Source organism: Capsicum annuum, chromosome 5 (assembly GCF_002878395.1).
Source record: "Capsicum annuum cultivar UCD-10X-F1 chromosome 5, UCD10Xv1.1, whole genome shotgun sequence".
NCBI lineage: Eukaryota > Viridiplantae > Streptophyta > Magnoliopsida > Solanales > Solanaceae > Capsicum > Capsicum annuum.
The window spans coordinates 220,945,243-220,966,047 of NC_061115.1; the positions used below are offsets into that span (position 1 = coordinate 220,945,243).

Below are 20,805 nucleotides of genomic sequence, written 5' to 3' on the forward strand. Positions count from 1 at the left end.
TGCAACTAACACCAAGATGTTAAATAGAATATCTGATCAAAGTTTATGTAATATGAACATTGGTCCATCATAGTATCAGCTCTGATTTTGAAAAAACTTGAACAAGCAATGGGAAGTCAAGAATGGCTTAAAGGACCAAAGAATTTTGCAGAGCATGCCAAGCCACGACGTCTTTGTATGCCAAGTCACCTCCGAAAATATCCAAAGCACTGCCCACTGTCACATCCACACGCCCCATCCCCGCGACTTTGATCTTCTCAAGATCAGCCATCACAGTGACACCACCAGCATATGTTACAGGAATCTGAGAACCACATGAAGATAAAATTTTGGCCACCACTTGTCTTGTATTAAACGAATTGTACATTTAGGAACCTAAAAGAGCATAGTGGCACTGGCATTAATACAGAATAGCTATGATTATTTATGGCACAGGTGGAAACAAGTTGAAGGGGGGCCTGGTGTATCAGGTAAAGTTGCTGCCATGTGACTAGGAGGTCGCAGGGTTCAAGCTGTGAAAACAGCCTCTCGCAAATGCAGGGTAAGGCAGCCCTCTAGATGGTAACAATTCGCATGATAATGTTTCACTTTAGCCAAGTGGTCCATTGACAAAACATTGAGAAAGTAGATTTGACTCTTCTTGCCACTCCATTTCATATTCTTTTAAGCTTCGGCAAAGGGCGGTAGAATTGAGGCTGAGGAGGATTGTGACTATTTCCGAGAATCAATTCGGTTTCATGCCAGTTGCTCTACTACTGAGGCAATTCACCTCGTGAGGAGATTAGTGGAACAGTTTAGGCAGAGGAAGAAGGACTTGCCATGGTGTTCATTGAGATGACGTACGACAAAATCCACAAGGAGATTTTATGGAGGTGCTTGGAGGTTAGAGGGGTGCCCGTGGCGTACACTAGGTTGATTCAGGACATGTACGACAGCGCGAAGATTCGTGTGAGGACGGTAAGAGGAGATTCGGAGCACTTTCTTGTCAACAGGATTGAACCAAGGATCGACTCTTAGCCCGTTTTTATTTGCCTTGGTGGTGGATGTTTTGATGCGACATATTCAAAGGGAGGTGCCTTGGTGTATGTTATTTGCTGATGATGTTATTCTGATTGACGAGACTCGAGAGGAGTTAATGATAAATAGGAGATTTGGAGACAGATCCTTGAGTCTAAAGGATTTAGGTTGAGAAGGACCAAGACGGAGTACTTGGAATGTAAGTTTAGCCATTTGTTGCAAGAGACTGACGTGGTAGTGAAGTTGGATTCTTAGGCCATTCAGAAGAGGGAGAGTTTCAAGTATTTTGGGTCTATGATTCAGGGAAATAGTGAGATTGATGAGGATGTCATGCACAGTATTGGTGCAGGGTGGTTGAAATGGAGGCTCGCTTCGGGAGTCTTGTGTGATGAGAAGGTGCCTCCGAAACTTAAAGGTAAGTTTTACAGAGTGGCAGTTCGACGGGCTATGTTGTATGGAGCAAAGTGTTGGCCAGTTAAGAACTCCTACATCCAGATGGATATGTGGACTCACAAGAGAGATAGGGTTAAAAATGAGATTATTCGGGAAAAGGTGGGAGTGACTTCGGTGGAGAACAAGATTTGGGAAGTGAGATTAAGATGGTTCGGGCATGTGGTGAAGAGGTGCGTGGATGCTCCAGTACGGAGGTGTGAGAGGCTGGTTATGGATGGTTTTAGGCAGGGTAGAGGTAGGCCGACGAAATATTGGAGAGAGGTGATTAGGTATGATATGAAGCAGTTACAGCTTACAGAGGACATGACACTTAATAGGAAGGTGTGGAGGACGTGGATTAGGGTAGAGGGTTAGTGGGTAGGAGTTCGCACGTAACAGTAGGAAAGAATGTATTGTTTGTATCTGTGCCTGGAGTTTCTTGTTAGTGGTGTTTCAGTGATGTCTATGATTTTGAATAGATAGTTTATAGTATTATCTTGGGGTTGTCTTGTTTCCTGTATTAGCTAGCAATGTGTTATCCCATTTTGTTGTGTGCTTTAATGTTTTCTTTTTTGTTATACTAAGCCGGTGGTCTATCAGAAACAAGCTCTCTATTTTGAGGTAGTGGTATGGACTACGTACACATTACCCTCCCCAGACCTCACTTTGTGGGAATACACTAGGTATGTTGTTGTTGTTAAGCTTTGGAAAGAACTTGATTCGACTCTGATACCCGGGCCATCATATAATCCCTCAAAGATTAATAATAGATCAATGCTCATTCAGCATTCAGGATAAAACAAGAAACATGAATGCTGGCAAAGATGCATTTTGACCTTCATTTGACTAGCATTGTCTGATGGAATCTACTATAATGCTGCCCCGCCACGGCCCCACCCCACAAAAGAAAAACAATAGAATGAGAGACACAACTAAGAAAATAGTAATATAAACGGCGGTTAATAATGAATGACACTTACGGGGGAATACTTTCCAAGCAATGCTACAAGCTCCTCATCTATTCCCAGCCTGTTTTACACAAGAACCATACGCGTCAGATTTTTCAAGCAGCAGATCATTTATGAAGCATATGCCAGATTTCTCGATAAGCAGCTAATGTATGAACCATACGTCAAGTTAAACCAGATAATGTATGAATATCCAAATTATGTTTCTCTTCAACTACAATCTCTCACATGTAACTTATACGCTATATTTTGAGAATGCTGCGGGAAAAAATACATGCCACATTAGATTTTTCCTTTTGCTGTTCAACAAAAACTGATATTTTATCAAGTCAACGGGCAATAAATGTTTGCTCAATCAGGGCAAAATAAAGATAGAATTGGCAAGTTCTTCATTATTAGACTAGTTAATGATACAAGCTACTAAATAAAAAAGTGGGAGAAACTCGAAGCAGATCAGGGAAAAGAAAAACGAAGGTCAGACCTCAACCAAATACGGAGTAGTATATTTACGTTAGCACAGTTGCTTAAAAAAAGTTACTTTGTTGGAAATGCCGGAGCAATAAGTCATTAAAATCGCAACAAGATCGCAATTTTGCATTCTTTTTCTTTTCATTTTTCAGAAGCAAACAATTGGGACACTTATTGGCCTAAAGAGCCTAGTTGTCAGTCGTATCTCAAATGTAAATACTTGGAAGATTAGACTAGCCCTCAAGGGTTTAACTAGTTTAGTCATTGGCATTTGTGAAATTTTGAAAGATACATAAAGCCCATTGACTAGACAATAGATCAGAATTTAAGAGAATTTCCATTAAAACAATTACGTCAGCTGTAGCTATAAACTGCACAAAGATAGTTAAAGCAAAAAGTACGGGGACTAACTTTTTCCCTTCAACATCAACGCCATGAACCAAAAACTCATCAGCGTACTCCGCCAGAAAATTCAGGACTTTCTCATTGAGATGTACGTCACTGAACTTCTGCCATCTGTCTGTAACAATCACATACTCACCCTCCTGCATGTTGTTTCAAGTCATTTGATTGAAACCTCTCGTAGCAGACGAAAGGAAGAGCAGTAACTAAGTCTAATTTTGCAAATTTATTCATCTAGTCATGCCCTGAGCAATTTTAGATGAGAAAGTCTTCCGCACTAATATGAAGAACTAGTATTCCTAGGAGCACAAAAAATGCAGATAGCTTTTCAACTTTAATTTTTTTTATGCAAGGTAATTTCATTGAAAAAGAGAATACCTTTTTACGGCAACTAAGATCCAAAACAAGCCTCTTTCTTCCAACGAGAGAAGAAAGAGCCTTCAGTCTCTCAAGGTCCATTTGTCCATTGTTAAAGACATACTGCAACATAGACAATAAGTATCAGATAGAGATGATCTAGTAGGACAATTATTTTGGAGAGGGCCTACAAGGCCATTAACCTAGAATCATTAGGTAAAAGAGAAACACAAGTAATACATTTTTGGATTATTTCAATTGTTCTGTGTGAAGAAATTAGGTAAGGCATTCCATCATTCACTACTTTGTTGCTACAGCAGCCGAGGTCTATTATGTCCGGAGCTTGTATCAGGAGCTTTTATCTAGTTTTAGTAGAGAAAAAGTTTTGCAACAACGATCAGATGGTTTACAAATTGTTCTCTGATCGTCCGTTTATTGAATTAAGTATTTTTTTTCTTCTGATTGGTGGTTTATTGAATTAAGGAGTCAATATGGGAAAGATTAGCTGCTCCACTTGCCCTTAGTAGATGGTTCAACTTAATGCCTGTTGTTCCCCTTCCTAGTCTCTCATTGTTGTACTCAAAAACATAAAAAACAAAAAGGAGAGAAGAATCAATTTAAACCATGGGCGTATAGTAGGGCAGTTAACGACTTCTATTCTCATGAAATAAGCAATCAAATAAATCTACTAGCCTCAATCCCATATTAGTTGGGTCAGCTAGATGAATCTGACATATCATTGCTCTATCTAAGGTCAATTCTTCTAATACTAAACACTTGCCGTTTAAAGGTAATAAGAAAACGGACCTAGAGCCAAATGTAGAACATTCAATATACAACAAATTAGGGGTTCCAAAAATATCTCAAGATCATATAAAGAGGTATATGCAGTCAAATCTCTTAATATCACCCAAATTGGTCTGGCAATTTAAAGATCCGCGAGAGGGAGGGAGAGATGGCAGTAAGATATCCTCAGAAATTGTAAGATGAAAAACACGGCAAGATTGCTACTTCACAAGAAATTAACCATGAATGCATACCGACGTGACAATGACATGGCTGGCTCCTTCTTCAATGTAACTCAAAGCATTTTCAGTTTTGATTCCGCCTCCAACTTGCAACCCACCTAGATGTTTCACCCTCAAAGAATATCACCAGAGGGAAAAATCTGTAAGTTGAGATGTATCAACCATGTATACACTTAATCTTAACACAATGTCCAGTAATAAATATTTGTAGCAAACAGTTCCAAATGAAGCTAAAAGAAAATGGCCTACAGCCGAAAGATCAGGTAACAGCATACTTTATTGTGGAACAAATAATGACGAGAAGCTATTGGAATACCAAAAAATTGAAAAGCATCGTAAAGAACTTAGATAAGGACCAGTACCCTACCAGGGTAAGCATGTAATGCTTCAGTTGCAGCAGCTATGCTCAAGGGGTCAGCACCAAGCATAATCACATGGCCACCTACAAGGCCGTCATCTCTGTAAAGCTTTGCATATTCTGCAGCCGATTTGTCAGATTCAAAGTTAGTTACCAGGCTTGCATCTGCTTCCTTAGAATCTTGAAGAGTGGATCCAACAATTTGCTTCACTTTTCCCTAAGAAAATGAAACTTTCAGGTAAATATCTTACTATCTAGAGGATATCTAGAAATATGTTACGTTAGCACCTAGGAAAACTCATCTCCCAAGCATATGAAACAAGCTTAAAATTCTTTAAACTCGAAAGGTAATAGGACACAGAAAAATAGCTTGCCCCCCTCTTTGTTACCCATCTGATTCAGCTTCCCAAGTGAAAAGCTATTATAAACTGAATGAGCTACTAATTGAACCTTTTCTTCTTCTCTTCTTCTTTTTAATTCTTTATATGCAACCAATCCATTTTAGTTTCTTCATCACCTAGAAGCACAGGAGGTAGGGAAGAGGGATAAGTTCAAGTATCTCGGGTCCGTGATCCAGAGTAACGGTGAGATTGACGAGGATGTCTCGCACCGTATTGGGGCGGGATGGATGAAGTGGAAACTCGCATCGGGGGTGCTGTGTGATAAGAAGGTGCCGCCCAAGCTTAAAGGCAAATTCTATAGGGTGGTAGTCCGTCCGGCCTTGCTGTATGGAGCGGAGTGTTGGCCAGTTAAGAACTCCCACATCCAAAAAATGAAGGTGGCAGAAATGCGGATGTTGCGCTGGATGTGTGGACTGACCCGAGGGGATAGAGTTCGGAATGAGACTATCCGGGAGAAGGTTGGTGTGACTTCAGTGGAGTGTAAGATGCGGGAAGCACGATTGAGATGGTTCGGACACGTGAAGAGGAGGGGCATGGATGCCCCGGTCCGTAGGTGTGAGAGGCTAGCGTTGGATGGTTTTAGACGGGGTAGAGGTAGACCGAAGAAGTACTGGGGTGAGGTGATTAGGCGGGACATGGAACAGTTACAGCTCACCGAGGACATGACCCTAGATAGGAAGGGCTGGAAGATGCGAATTACGGCAGAGGATTAGGGCCAGTTCGGGTCGCTAGTGTAGGGAATTAATTGGTGGGGGTGTATTCCTGTTATGATTCTGTATTCAGTGTTTCGTGTTCCGTGTTCCATGTTTATTACGAATCTGTGTGCTTTCCTCTGCTTTATTATTCCTGCATTCCTGCTTTACTCTGTTTTATATTCCCTATGGGTGCCGTATCTATCTATGTTATGTCATCTGCTGCTGTGCTGTACTATGTGTTTGTGTGATATCTCGTGACTTGAGCCGGGGGTCTTTCGGAAACAGCCTTTCTACTTCATCAGAGGTAGAGGTATGGACTGCGTACATCTTACCCCCCCAGACCCCACTAAGTGGGAATACACTGGGTTTGTTGTTGTTGTTGTTGTTGCATCACCTGGTCCAATGCTAAGCAGTGATGTACTAAAAGGCCCTTTTTTCTATGGCACAACAAGGTTGCAAGGATAAAGAAACTCCAACGTTGTACTCATATAATTCATAGTCCCAACCATAAATGTAGTGAACTGTTCCTCAAAAACTTCTTAAATGCATATTATCAAATTACTACTAAGGGCACTAAGCCTTGCACAAGTATCCACAAAACATTGAAACGTATAAATAGCTCAAACATTAGAAGATGTAAGAAAGAGAGAAACAAAGAAGCAGCAGGTAGACCTTGTGTATGTCAATGCAAGGGCGGAAACCAACACCACATTGTACAGATAGCCTTTGAGGTCCTGTACAGTTCAAATTATAACCATATTCATATTGCCTATACAGAAAATAATGCAACAATAACACCAACAAACCCAGTGTATTCCCACATAGTGGGGCCTGGGGAGGGTAAAATGTACGCAGTCCATACCACTTCATCCGAAGAAGTAGAGAGGTTGTTTCCGAAAGACCCCGGCTCAAGACAAAGGACAGTAAACAAAGTCGTAATAAAACATGAAACAAGATGGAATAACAGAACTAAGACACCCACAAAGTAATACTACAAACTAACAAACCAAAGTCACCCAGCACGCCTAAACCCTCCTAACTAGAAGCTCCAATCTATGTACACAGCTCTAAGACTACTAACCCGGCTACACCAAAGCACTCCTAACTACTGGCCACGACTCAGCCAACCGCACTAGCCCTCTAACCTAATTCGCGTCCTCCATACCTTTTTTTTTTTTTTTTACAGAAAACCGTGGTGTCTGGGTCAGCTTGCGTGCACCTCGACTAAATCCAGGGGATACCTTCCACCTCCCACCAGCAATAGGTACGCACCTCGACTAAATCCAAGGGATACCTGCCACCTCCCACCAGCAACAAGTACCAGGTAACTCTGTCCACCAAGGCTAGAACAGATGGGAAACACTTAGTGTTTGTCTCTGCTGAAAATTGAACCTGAGACATCATGGTGCTTGTCCCAACTTCATTGAACCACTAGGCTACACCCTTTGGTGCCATCCTCCATACCTTCCTATCTAGGGTCATGTCCTCAGTAAGCTGTAGCTACTCCATATCACATCTAATCACCTCCCTCCAGTATTTCTTCGGCCTACCTCTACCCTGCCTGAAACCAGCCAAAGCTAAATGCTTACACCTATGCCCTTCCTCATCACATGTCCAAACCATCTCAGCCTCACTTCCCGCATCTTGTCCTCCGCCGAAGTCACTCCCACCTTCTCCCGTAGTCTCATTCCTAACCCTATCTCCCCCAGTAAGTCCACGCATCCAACGAAAATAATGCAAATCTATCATATATCAAACATATACCTAATGGAGGCAATTTCAAATTAGGTATGAATTCTTGCGTTCTGCTTAGAGTACATGATTCATAGCTGAGATTCTTCCCCCAGAATAAATTTTGTAGTGATGAAGCTGAAGTCGCTTGGAGACTTTGCATTGTTAGCTTCAACCAGATGCCTATTCAATATACACTCAAATTGGTTAGTTCAACTCCATATCAATCACATAAGTACACATATATTATAAGCCAAAAAACAAAAAAAAAAAAGAAGAAGCAAAATATATCTGCATTTGTAATATCTGGGGAAAAAGAGGTCAAATTTTTACAGTAAATCAGGAGCCAAAGCAATCAAAATTGAAGATTACTTGTTATAGAGTGCAATAATCTACCAATTTTGGCAATGAATAAGATTATACCCACAAGAATTTTACTAGTAAATCCCATACCTGTAATCTCCTCGAAGTATATTGATGCAACTGTTTAATGGTAAGTTGAATGATGCAACTGTTTAATGGCAAGTTGAGAGTGAGATTAGAGTCAGCTGCATTTATTTTTATTTTTATTTTTATTTTTTGGTTAAAAATAATTCTAAAAGAAAAAGAAAAAAACTCAAAATTACCTACTAAAATTATTTTTATAACCCGCAAGGATTGACTGAGTTGATTCAGTGAGTGATTTTTCACGTGGAGGCTATAAAACTTTTCAATCAAAATTGGGCACACCGAACTTGCCTAACGTGATCTGTATATCTTGTATGTGTATCGTTTGTGAGCTGTTGTATAGGAGGGAATTTATCTGGCGAATCGAAAGAATATCACAACTAACTAAAGAATTTGCTCTAATAAATGTCCTTTGTTCAATTAAATAAATGTCTTGAATGTATGTAGCTTATTTTGTTTGGTGAAATAATGAATGTATTTTTATTTATTATTTTGGTGAACGAAATATTGAGGGTATTGGTACGTAAGACTTGTATTGAAATCAATTAAATTAGTGTTTGGCAACACTTTGGATTAAAGCGACTAGATTACTTTAGTGTTCAGAAAGTATTGGTGATTTAAACCACCATTACGTCGCATCTAGTGTTTATACTAAACTACATAATTTACCGAACATCATATTCAGTATGATCTCATAGGCCACAAGTGGGATCTAAAAAATATACTATAATGTATACAAACATTATGAGTCTATTTTCGAAACGCTGCAAATTAGATAATTTAACCCTAGTAACTAAAAATTAACGAGTATAACAAAAACATAATTATGTGATGAATGTGTACGGAACACACGTAGCCTCGCATCTATTGACTTGGTGTAAACACCGAGTGCGAGTAAGTTTTAATGGTTTACAGATTTGCAAGAACACAATACAGTCTGAGAAGAAAATTAAACTCTCTTTAACTAGCAAAGATAAGAAGAAGATAATTGATCTTGGTTTTTGTTTTTCCTCAGGCCACTGGCACTTCAGTCATTTCATGATCCACGGCTGCAACTTCAGCGGGATAGTAGTGGTAGTGGAGTTCTCCAACGTCGTCGCCTGATAGCTTCTTCCATCCATCTGGTCCGACATGATAAACTGAAACGATCCACGAGTTACAATGACAAAATACAGAGAGACCATGGAACGAACATACAACTGAAAGATGGCGAAATGCCAATTGAGAATTGTGTGTTTCCTTTTTTTTGTGGATGGGATGCAAGAAACATACCACTGGCAACACCTCCACTAGCTCCATCACGGAATGTAGCATGATAAATTGCTCGTCTAGCCAACTCGGCTGCTTCTTCCACAGACAGATCATATCGGTACCTAAAGTGAAACAGTGTAGGGAGTAAAAAAATAGATTTACAGAGAGGAAGCAAGAGTTCAGTGGTTTCCTCAAGTTAAAAATGTGTCACGCGCACGAGTTTTAAGCTGCCAAATTCTGGAGTCACTTTGAAACGTCTGTAACCCCCGATCCTACCCTCACGCGTGGCACTGCATAACCTTCTCTCTTTGAGAAGACACTGAAGTCAAGTATGGCCGATAGGTAAATGCATCTGATCTTGTGAATTCAGTCTTTTACGGAAGACTTTAGTATCATGATGTCTGAAAGTCACCTTTGTCATACACTAGGGAACCATGGAAATGCCGATAGGAAAATGTGGAAGAGAACACATACCCATTATCCAAAACACCATAGGCATAAGGAGAACCAGAACCAACAGAGAATCTGTTTCCTTTAAGCCGTCCTCCCTCACTATCCACATAATATAGTCCTGGACCCTGCACACTCAAGCTTTTATATTAGTACGGAAACAGGAATCAGACATTTTGCAAACTTTACAAGCATCCATCTTTCACTAACCTTCTCATCCCAACCAGCAATCATAGTTCCAACAGACAAACCCATTCCGCGGTAAGAATATAAAATGTTTGCCAGCAGCTTTGAAGCTCCAGTAACTGAAATTCTCCTTTTGTTTGCCAGTTCATGAAGACGGCACTGAATAATGAAAAGAAACCGGTGACCAACTCTTCAAAGTACACAAAGCAAAATTCCTTACTACTGACGAAAATAAACGCAGAACTTTCTTCTGCAAAAAGGGTCAGGGGAAGAGGAGGATATATATATACATATATACACACACACTTCCGACCCCAACCTCAAACTCAACCTCTTTTTCTTTTTTAATAAGCACAGTTAGACTTTCAACTTCAGAAGATTTTAATCTGCAGGGTGAAAGATGGCTAACAGTTGGAGTTTAGTCTAGAATAATATAAGTGGAAAGAGATTTTCAAAGAACCAGTTAATAGGCAGGGAGTAAAAATTTTACAATCATCATTTCCCGCCCAAATCTAAGACCACTTAATGTTGGTCATTCCTTTCTTTTTACCCTTTCAATCTGGTCATATTTCCAATCTTACTATTAGCTTATACGCTTCCTTTCCTTTCTCTCTTTTTTTTAAACTATTGAGTGGAGGGAGAGGATACCCATCCTAAACAGATATATGCCATCAGAAGCATTTGAATTCTCTAGAATACAAGTTTCAAAAAAATAAAAAAATCTAGAATACAGAATCTCTGTAATGTAGAGGTCCAGAATTGATCTAGACCAAGTACTCTCCTGTGAAAAATAGGCAAATACGGCGACTCGGAAAAGGAAGCATAAGTACTTAATAACAAAATACCTTGATTCCCAGGTTTCTATGCCAGAATTGGCAGTCAGCAGCCCCACCAGCCATTGTGCCAAGCATATAGGGATTAATTTCAATGATTTTCTTCACAGATTGAGATGCTGCAAAATATTACAAAGAAAAGAAGATATTTCTTTAAAAGGACTGATCAAATCAAAAGAACTGCAACAGATCAAGAAATAACACTTAAGGAAATTGTAGAAGAAATCTAAACACCAAAAATTTGGAATTCACATTAAATATGACACAACCAAAACTAAAACATGTACAAGTTTCGTATAGCATCAGCCCATAACACAACCATATAAAATTGAGGTTAATTGAGGTTTTGTTTCAGGTACACAATAAATCAGATTTTTCTTTTTCTGATCAATCAATATGTCTCTACTTTATCCAAACCACCTGATTAAGGCACTAATTCCAAGTTCTAGCCATTGTACCAATAACTATAGTGACACTGACAACAGAACCATACTCTTAAGACGTATAGCATAATAACGTTTATGCTCAAACTGGGAAAATACAGCTTCACTTACACCCAAAAAAAACTCAATCATAACAACAATTAGGTCTTGCATGTCCCTTGGGGCGTTGAATATGGTTATATCAAGTCATTCGGCAGGGGCACGGGCTAGTAAGTTCTCCTGCCAGCAAGGTCACAAGAGCCATGGACAAATGGATGCTCTTAACAGTAGAAGAGTTGATAAGTAATTAAAGAATTCTTCACATAGTTTATCACAAAGACAATAATGAGCAAAAGAGTGTACATATATATCCTCCCATGCTAGCCCGAGAATCAGCAGCAACCATGACACCTCCTTTAAAAATGAAAGCAAGGGTCGTGGTTCCCTTCGCGGGCTTCACCATTTGGATTGCTTCTTTTTGAAAGCCATCAAACTGAAAGAACACACAGGAAAGAAAAGTAAACATAGTCAGAGAATTAGGACTCGACAGATCCCCAATTAACGAATATAAATGAACACGGCAGGAAAATAGTAAGACTCACATTAGTAGTATTAGGAATCGCGAATGATGGAGAATTTGAAATTCCATCAAACAGCTCAGAAGGCTCCCCTTGAAGTGGGGCAGTTGGTTCAAGTCCGCTAAAATTGATCTTCATCATTTACAACTATTAGCTGCAATAATGGATAAATCAAGTATCACTTGAAATACTTAACAATCATGGTGGGCAACTTAAAACTTAATTATCAAAGTTTTCTACCATACTAAACTTAACTAAAGGTATTTCATATAGCCTCAGTAGTATTAAAGGGATAATTTAAATCAATTGATAATAGTCGGAAACCAAAAATGGTTGTGGATAATTGGAAGGTTTGGGGTAAAAGGATTAGTGGCTAAAGAAGTGGCTAGTGGTCAACGAAGTGGATTGAGAAGATGAAGTCTCAGTTCAAATTCGAGCGAGGGCAAAAAGCACTAGGTGATTTCTTGATTCTTCCACCTTCCAAGCCTTGGTCGACAGTGTTAACTGAAACTTGTGCTGGTGGAAAGCACGTGCCCCTATGAAATTAGTCGAGGACCCGAGGTGCACAAAGTTAGCCCGGACACCATGGTTAACAACAAAAATAAGGTTTCAAATTTTAACAAGGACAAACCCAAAGATTATCTACCCTATCAGGTTATTTAAATTTATCACTTTCATCGCAAGTTCTGAAAAGCTCGAAAATCATCTTAAAAATCCCCCTCTTTTATGGCATTATTCTCCTTTTTATCTGTGCTTATAGAAAGTCTCAAAACATTGCTTACTAAACACCCAAAAGCATCTTACTACAACACCAAAAATTCAGCACAATTATAACATGGAAAACAAAGTAACCAGCTATAATTGGTTAAACTATTTGGAAAAATCTTCTAAAGTATCAATATGTGCATTTCATAAATGACTTGAAATTTATCACTCTCATCCCCGGTGCATTAAAACTCAAAAAGTATAACAAAACTTTCCCTCTTTTATCAAATTACTCTCTTTTCTACTGTGCTACAAAGAGTAGTTCTCAAAAAATTGCTTAGTAACACTCAAAGCCACACCCAAGGATTTGGCCTAGTGGTCAATGAAATGGGTTGAGAACCATAAAACTTTTTAGGCCTTGCCTACTAAAGCAGCCAGCTAATCTTTGGTTCCCGACTTCCCGTAACCAAGTTTTCTTTCTAATTCAAATAATCTCAGCAGAGACAAAAAAACACTAGTTGATTTCTTCCATCTGTCCTAGCCTAGGTTTATGTACGTGTTGCTGGTGGGAGATGACACGTATCACGTGGAATTAATCGACTTGCGCAAAATCTAGCTCAAACACCACACTCAAAAGCCAAAGGCATCAATATACACCAAAATTCATGGCCATTATAACATGTCAAGCAAAGCAAAATGCATATCAACAAGTAAAAGAATCACAATCGAAGAGGACTTAGTAAACTCCAACATCAACAACATACCTAGTGTATTCCCACAAATTGGAGTCCGGGGAAGGTAAAGTGTACGCAATCCATACCACTACCTCAAATGAAGTAAAGAGGATGTTTCCGATAGACCCCGGCTCAGGACAAATAACAATATAACAAGGAAAAACATTAAAAAAAAAAAAAATGGTAAACACACCACTAATTTCAGCAAAGACAAAAACACTAGCTAATTCTTCACATCTATCCTAGGCCGGCATAGTGGTCAATGAAGTGGGTGGAGAACCACGAGGTCTCAAGTTCAAATCACAGAATACAAAAACACACTAGCTAATTTCTTCCCATCTGTTCTAGATATCACACACAGAGTTACCTGATACATGCTTCTATTACGAGGTGACAGGTATCCCCCATTAATACTACGATTATCAAAAATAAAATAAAATTAAAAAAAAAACAAAAAAACTAAACTCTCAAAGCCAAAAGCATCATAATACACGGTAATCAAACGAATCAAAATGCATATTATCAAGTAAAATCACTACTATTTGGCGATTTAGTATAAATAAATATGCAACTTTTTGCAAAAATAAAAATAAAAAAATAATAATAATAATAATTATAGATAGTTCGAGTCGAAGATAGCATACGCGAGCTAATAGCAGTAAAGTAACATTGAGAAAAAATAATGAAACTTACAATTTTGAAATCGCAGAGATCGGGAAAGAAGTGAATGAGCAAAATTATAAAGTGGTATAGCCTTGTTGAAGAAGAAATAGGTACTGGGGAAGTTGAAATTGGGCCATAATGGATCGTAAGTTGGGCCAAATCCGACCCAATAAATGAATTGGGCTTATATACCTTAAGCTAGGCCCAAAAAGAAAACAAAACAATTATAAGGAAGAGTTTGACTATGTTTCATTGTGAAAATAGAAGAAAAAAATAATATGATTTTTGTATGAATTTTTGTGAGTAATTTGGAGTGAAGAGGTGAAATCAATTGAAATTTTTGAAGTAAAAAAAAAAGGTTAATTAAGTGAAAACAAAATTTGGGCCAAATTAAATGGGTTATTATCCATTAAAGTGATGTTGATTCGATAAGTTAAACTAATTTGGGCTTGTACCTTGCAAATAAGGCCCAAATCCTTCTATGAAATGGGCGTCAAATGAGGCCCAACTATTTCGATCAAGCGGGCGTCAATTAAGGCCCAAATATTTCGATCAATCGGGTGTCAAATATGGCCCAAATATTTTGATCAAGCGGTGTCAAATAAGGCCCAAATATTTCGATCAAGCGCGCGCCAGATGAGGCCCAAATATTTCAATTAACTTAGCATTGAAGAAGGAAGGAATGTGTCCATGCTAGTGGGTAGATGTGCTTTATCGTGTTGCTCGTGCTATTAGTCGTAGTGTTTCGCTTGTGGTGTTTTGTTCTTGAAATTTCGGTGATATATGTTGTTTAGGATAGATTGATTGTCGTATTATTCTGTGGCAGTTTTGTTTCTAGGTGTATATTGTTGTTGTCGTCGTCATATAACATTCTAAGTTAGAATATAGATTGATTTACACAAGTGACTTTTTTAACTTAAAATTTGGAAAGTTTTGTTGGATCTTATTGGGAATAGACCACTTTTTTTTTCTTTTACTTCAGGTAGCTTTTTGTTTCATTGTAAACCATAACTATTATCATCACTCAATGGAGATGTTCGACTTTGTTTAGAATATAAATGAGTCCATAAACTTTGTTTAGAATAATTTTAAATTGAATTTCAGAAATTTTGTTTAGATAAATTGCTGAAATGTTGAATGAGTCCATATACATTAAAAGACACATTTCTTAATTTTGATTAAATGTGACTTCAAGAAAACAAATTTGCTATGATCTCTAATATTTGAAATATTTCAATTATTTACTCCTAATTCTTCTTACTCTTTATGTATTTCCTTACCTTTATCTTTATTTATTATTCCCATTGCTAGACAAAATTTCCAAAAAATAAAAATAAAAATGTTTGAATTGGCCCTTTCACCAACTCCTCTTATTTTTAAATATTTTTTATTTTTTTCAAACTTCACCAACCCCTCTAATGGACAAAAAGGTACAAATATCCAATAATTTATGTGGTGGTGGTTGTTTAGCAAGACTTGATAAAATCTTATTATTATTAAGAAGTACACTTTATTTTATTTTACCAATTTATTGTTTATATTTATTTATTTAATTATTTTAGATTATCCATTCATAATTAAACCAACCACCAATATGGTTACTTAAGCCTATCAACATGACAAATCACAACTTTATTATTATTATTTTTTTAAATGCAGGTTAAAATAGAAGTGTTTGCTGACCAATCTTGAAAGAAAACCAATTACATTTTGAAAGTTAAATCTAATAAGAAAATATTTAAAATATAATTGATGAAAAAATCTTTTCTTGGTTTAGACCAAAATTCATGTATATGGACTCATTCAACATTGTCATGATGAAGTTAAAATAATAGTGGATGAACTAATTTATGAAGTTTTGAGTTCACATCTAGGGTAAGTTTAGTATGAAAAAAAAAACATATTTGTTCAAAAAAAAATATTTTTAAAAAGTAAATAATTTTTTGAAAATTGACTTTTATCATATTGAACACATCCCTATTTCAGCAAAAGTATTTATATAAATTAAAATAATATTTATGCCTTTTAATTACAAGGAAGTGGTTATGTCTTGATCATGTTAGGGAGCGCTACCCTCCGAATGAGGCCCTATCCGGCGCGAATCCAAATTAATCGAACTCTAATGCGGGTATTGGACACCAAATGGGAACCAAAAAAAAGGTGACTTCTTATAAAATTAAACATTATCCACCTAATCAATATATATATATATATATATATATATATAGATATATATATATATATATATATATATATATATATATAAAAGGATCAATAAGACAATTATGATGTTGCATATTTCTATGGCCGCCATTCCTATTTATTTTTTTTCTCCTTTTTTTGACCATTTCTTCTTTATTTATCTATTTATTTTAGTTTTCATAATTCAAAAATTATTTATTCAACTCATCAACTTTTCACCTTCCATTATAATTGCCTTCTTTATTAAAAATCTTAATATGTATTCATGAATTCTTCTATCTCTATTTTTATTAATTTTTAATTAATTTTATCCATTTAGTATGTTTGTAAAAAAATATAAATTACATTTCAATACATAATAAAATTTTAATACATATTAGATACAAAATTTGATACGATTATTTGTATTTGTTCTCTTTTTTTTTTTTTGTCCTTTTTCTTATTTTTGTCATTATATTTTATGTAAATATCTATATATAATATCTTCATATTTATTTTTATTCTTCTTTTTATGATTTTTTTTCTTTATTTATCTATTTTATTTTAAATAGCCTAAAAAATGATTAGATTCAATTAAACTTTTCACCTCTCATTATAATTATCTTCTTAATTAGCTATCTTAATGTGCATTTATGTATAATGTATGAACTTTTGATATCCTTTCTATCACTTTATAATATGGACAAATATACAATATTTCATGATTCATTGGTTTCTCTATTTTTCTCTTTAATTTATTTTTATTTATTTCTATGGCTACTCCTCAACGTCCGTAAAAGGTACATAAAGTCTTTTTTTTAATTAAGTAGCAAAGTGTTTCTCTCTATAACTTTTATGTTATTTGAATTTTTTTCATTATATTTTTTGTTAGAACAACAACAACAAAAAATCCAGTGTATTCCCACATAGTGAGGTCTGGGGAGGGTAAGATGTACGCAGTCCATACCTCTACCTCTAAAGAAGTAGAAAGGCTGTTTCCGATAGACCCCTGGCTCAAGACACGGAATACTACACAAATACATAGTAAATAAAAGTAACGTGGACGGCAGAATTCGAACCTGTGCGGGCAAAGCCCACATGATTTCCAGTCATGCCCGATAACCACTCCGACACGTCCACCTTCATATATTTTTTGTTAGAAGTAAAATATATATATATATATACCAACGCAATTTATCTTAGTAATTTTTTGATTTGTTTTTGTCAATAAGAGAACATGTATTTTAAGGCTATTGTGTTTAAATTATTACTTTACCTTCTACTGTTTGTGCATGTTTTTCATCCTTATGTGTGTATTGTTCTGCAAGTTTTCCTCTACGTATATAAATATAATTTTTTTTATTCTCTTATTCTTTGATTTGCTTATTGTTGTTCACTTTTGGAGTGATGACTCTTATTTTCAGCGAGTAAATAGCAGTAGATAGTGAAAGGATGCTTGCAATGTCTGGACTTGAGTGGAGAAGGGAGTTCTCTTGCAGTTGATTTATGTATAAATATATTTTTACGTGATTTTTTTAATTCCTACAAAATAACTTTTTGACATTAATTGATTTTTGGTTATAGAGGTTTTAGTATGATAGTTTAGGGAATGCAAATTTTAATATATCCAATTTTTTTTTTTAATCACAGAAAATATTTATATTTAGGTGTGCTTGGTATGAAAGAGAAAGAATGTTTTTCTATTTTTTCTGTTTGATTGATTTAAATATTTTTTAAAAAAAGTCAAATTCACATATTTGCCTTAAATTAATTAAGAAAACAATCAAATAACTACTTATTTTCTAAAAAAATTATTATTCTTCATACTAAACACAACCTTAATTCCTAGTTGTGATTTTTATATGGTAAGTGGTGATTTATATTTTTTTTTTCTCTTTTACTGATTGAATATAAATATTCGTGGCAAGAATCCTGAAATGAAATATTCTATTTTCTTTGTAATGTTATATTCTTTAAAAAATATTTTGATACTTTTAATTTATTTTTTTTAATTTGTGCTTCATTTTATTTATGAAATTTGAATTTTCCTTTGTCTGTAATAGGAAAAAAAATCTTACGACGATACATTCTAACGTGACGTATTCTATTTTTAATGTAACGAAAATTCTTATTTCACAAAATTAATTTAGATTATGTTGTAGGTTCTATCATAAATTTTTTATTCGTTGATTTTAAATGATTAAAATTATTTAGACGATGAAAGATACACACTATGCAGAAATGTTTCATGTTAAAGAGGAATAGGTTTTCTTTTTTAAAAAATAAAAAATTATTGTGCCATTACACTACACAATTAATTTGAACATGCTTTTCTAAAATTCCAATATTCAAATAATTTTTTTTGTCTTTGTAATCTAATCTCTAATAATATTAATTTTCTTGTCTATATATTAAATATTTTAACATGACACCTTTTTATGAGCTTTATTACAAATTCTTCGTTAAAAGCTTTTAATGACACTAAAATCTACATTATAATATTTCCAATGACTTTCTTATCTTTATAATTATTAAACCTTATCTAATAAATAAAGGAATGGAAGGGAAACAATTTAATTGAATAGAGTAAAATATATAGTTGTAATGATTTAAAGAAGAAAATGTATAAAAATAAAATTGGTAAGGGATATTAGCATTTTCTAAATTTGAAACAGAATCATTATTAGAAATAATTATACAAATTTGTATATTAAATTGTAAGTATTCAATTTGTTTATTTTTTGTCTTTTCAACTCTTCACTCAATCACATAATTTCACATCTAACTATATATATACATTGATCAAATGCTTCAACAAATGTTTTACAAGTTGACGGAGAAGTGTTGTAACCTTAAGAATTGATTTGATATTACTCTATGGTTCATATATAACTATCACTTTCAAGTCACTTTTATTATGTTGTGTTTGTGTATTGTATATGAATCATGATTTTATTAATTCAGGTGCTTGGAAGGCTTAAAATAGAAATTCATAGAAAGGATTTAAAGCAATTTTGATGACCACCATTGAGTATGCATCCACCTTAAACAAGTCAATGACTTGTGCATGGTATTGGATGACCTGAAAATGTCAAATTTTTCATTGGCCAAATTTTAATGATAAAAGAAAATTATTTTTTCCTTTAAAGTCTAGCCTTTTCTTTATTTTATTTTTCTTGTAAATTTCATAGGTCGTACTATATTTTTTTCATGCTCTGCAATTTTTTAAAAGAAATTAATTGTATGTCTTTTCTATCTTGAAAAATGCTCTTCGCTCTTTATTTTTTTTCCTTTTATGGATTTTCAAAATAACTTTATGATATTATTTGTCTATTTGACAAGTAAGTATGTGCCGAATTTTTTTTTTTTGTATATCAAATACTTTTTGTAGTTTTGTATTTGTTGTAGTTGTGCATGACATGCAGTGACGAAAAGTTTAAATTATATACTTATCTACATTCTTTTTTTTATGTCCTTCGTCTAAGCGAAAAGTTATTCCACTAAAATATGTATGCACAACTCGCAACTTACGTATATATTATGGAGATTTCATGATTAGATTTATACTATTCAAAAGATTTTATATGAGAGGAATTCTCTCATACTGTATATAAAGTGCAACTTTTTTTGTTTAACTTATACAAAAAATTTACTTTAAATTATTTTAAAATTATGATATTAGAAAAAGTTCTTCAGACGTATTTCACAATCGCACGAAGCGCGGTAACTTTCCCTAGTTTTTTACTATAATAGTATTACAATTCAATGCATGTATTAAAAAGGAAAGATGTACACACATAAAAATACAAAACATATTAGTGAATTTTGAGTCAAAACATAAGTGGCAAAATTGGATTATTGTAGTAAAAAAGGTACAAGTAATCAGACAATATATGTGAAAGTAATAAATAAATATTAATTTGAGATATAAAAGTAAAATCTTGAAATCATCAGTCATAAATTCGAATTTAATTACAAGACAAATTTCAAGTACATGTATTTGTTAAAGTTTTGGCCAGGTAGTATATTCCACCTCATTTTTTTTTATAATAAAGTTAATTAATGAAATGGTAGGTTGCCAATAAAGTTGGTGGCTATTGTGATAGTGTGAAAAGAATAACAATAATACATCAAGTGAAATTCTATAAATGGAGTTTGAAAAAAGTAAAATATAGATAAATTTTATCACTATCTCGTGGAGGTCGAAGTTTTAATCTGGACAAAGAAAAAAAAAATCCTAATTGAAAGCACTTGCCCTTTTTATAAGTCATATGGTATGCAAATTTTAATTAATCGAGACTCAAAAACACGCTTCTTCATTCATGATCCCTCCGTTCTTAATCAACGATTTCAGATTTAAGTTTTAGGTACGAAAAGAATTATGTTAGGAAGTGCTTCTTCCTTAAATATGCCTTACGAGGTTCGATCTGGCTTAGTCATCAGGACTCTAATACAAATATCGAACTATATCATTTATGATTATTCTCTTAAAAAATAG

The 20,805-nt window shown here is 35.0% G+C and overlaps 2 protein-coding genes and 1 non-coding gene across 8 annotated transcripts; all 3 read right to left on the minus strand.

The window, feature by feature from the left end:
* Positions 1-8,659, minus strand: LOC107871485 (1-(5-phosphoribosyl)-5-[(5-phosphoribosylamino)methylideneamino] imidazole-4-carboxamide isomerase, chloroplastic). Of its 6 annotated transcripts, none has more exons than XM_047412887.1 (10): positions 8,484-8,659; positions 8,311-8,368; positions 7,891-8,040; positions 6,799-6,860; positions 5,040-5,247; positions 4,685-4,770; positions 3,666-3,767; positions 3,297-3,430; positions 2,430-2,478; positions 1-375 (listed from the first exon to the last, which is right to left on the minus strand). In XM_047412887.1, the coding sequence occupies exons 3-10, from the start codon at positions 8,018-8,020 to the stop codon at positions 295-297; spliced, it is 852 nt and encodes a 283-aa protein (XP_047268843.1). In that variant the 5' UTR covers positions 8,021-8,040; positions 8,311-8,368; positions 8,484-8,659; the 3' UTR covers positions 1-294. The 6 variants fall into 6 exon arrangements, with proteins under 6 accessions (XP_047268843.1, XP_016573922.1, XP_016573921.1 ...); XM_016718436.2 differs by having other exon boundaries at positions 1-304; positions 8,484-8,651; XM_047412888.1 differs by lacking the exon at positions 1-375 and adding an exon at positions 392-2,326 and having other exon boundaries at positions 8,484-8,656.
* Positions 8,660-9,114: 455 nt separating this feature from the next.
* Positions 9,115-14,293, minus strand: LOC107871486 (proteasome subunit beta type-5). Its single transcript, XM_016718438.2, has 8 exons — positions 14,157-14,293; positions 12,049-12,178; positions 11,810-11,939; positions 11,037-11,143; positions 10,216-10,350; positions 10,030-10,133; positions 9,577-9,677; positions 9,115-9,443 (listed from the first exon to the last, which is right to left on the minus strand). Exons 2-8 carry the CDS (start codon positions 12,163-12,165, stop codon positions 9,316-9,318), a joined length of 822 nt encoding a protein of 273 aa, XP_016573924.1. The 5' UTR covers positions 12,166-12,178; positions 14,157-14,293; the 3' UTR covers positions 9,115-9,315.
* Positions 14,294-17,365: 3,072 nt separating this feature from the next.
* On the minus strand, positions 17,366-17,447 carry TRNAS-GGA. The gene has a single exon. It is a non-coding gene; the product is annotated as a tRNA-Ser (tRNA).
* Between the last annotated feature and the right edge of the window lie 3,358 nt (positions 17,448-20,805).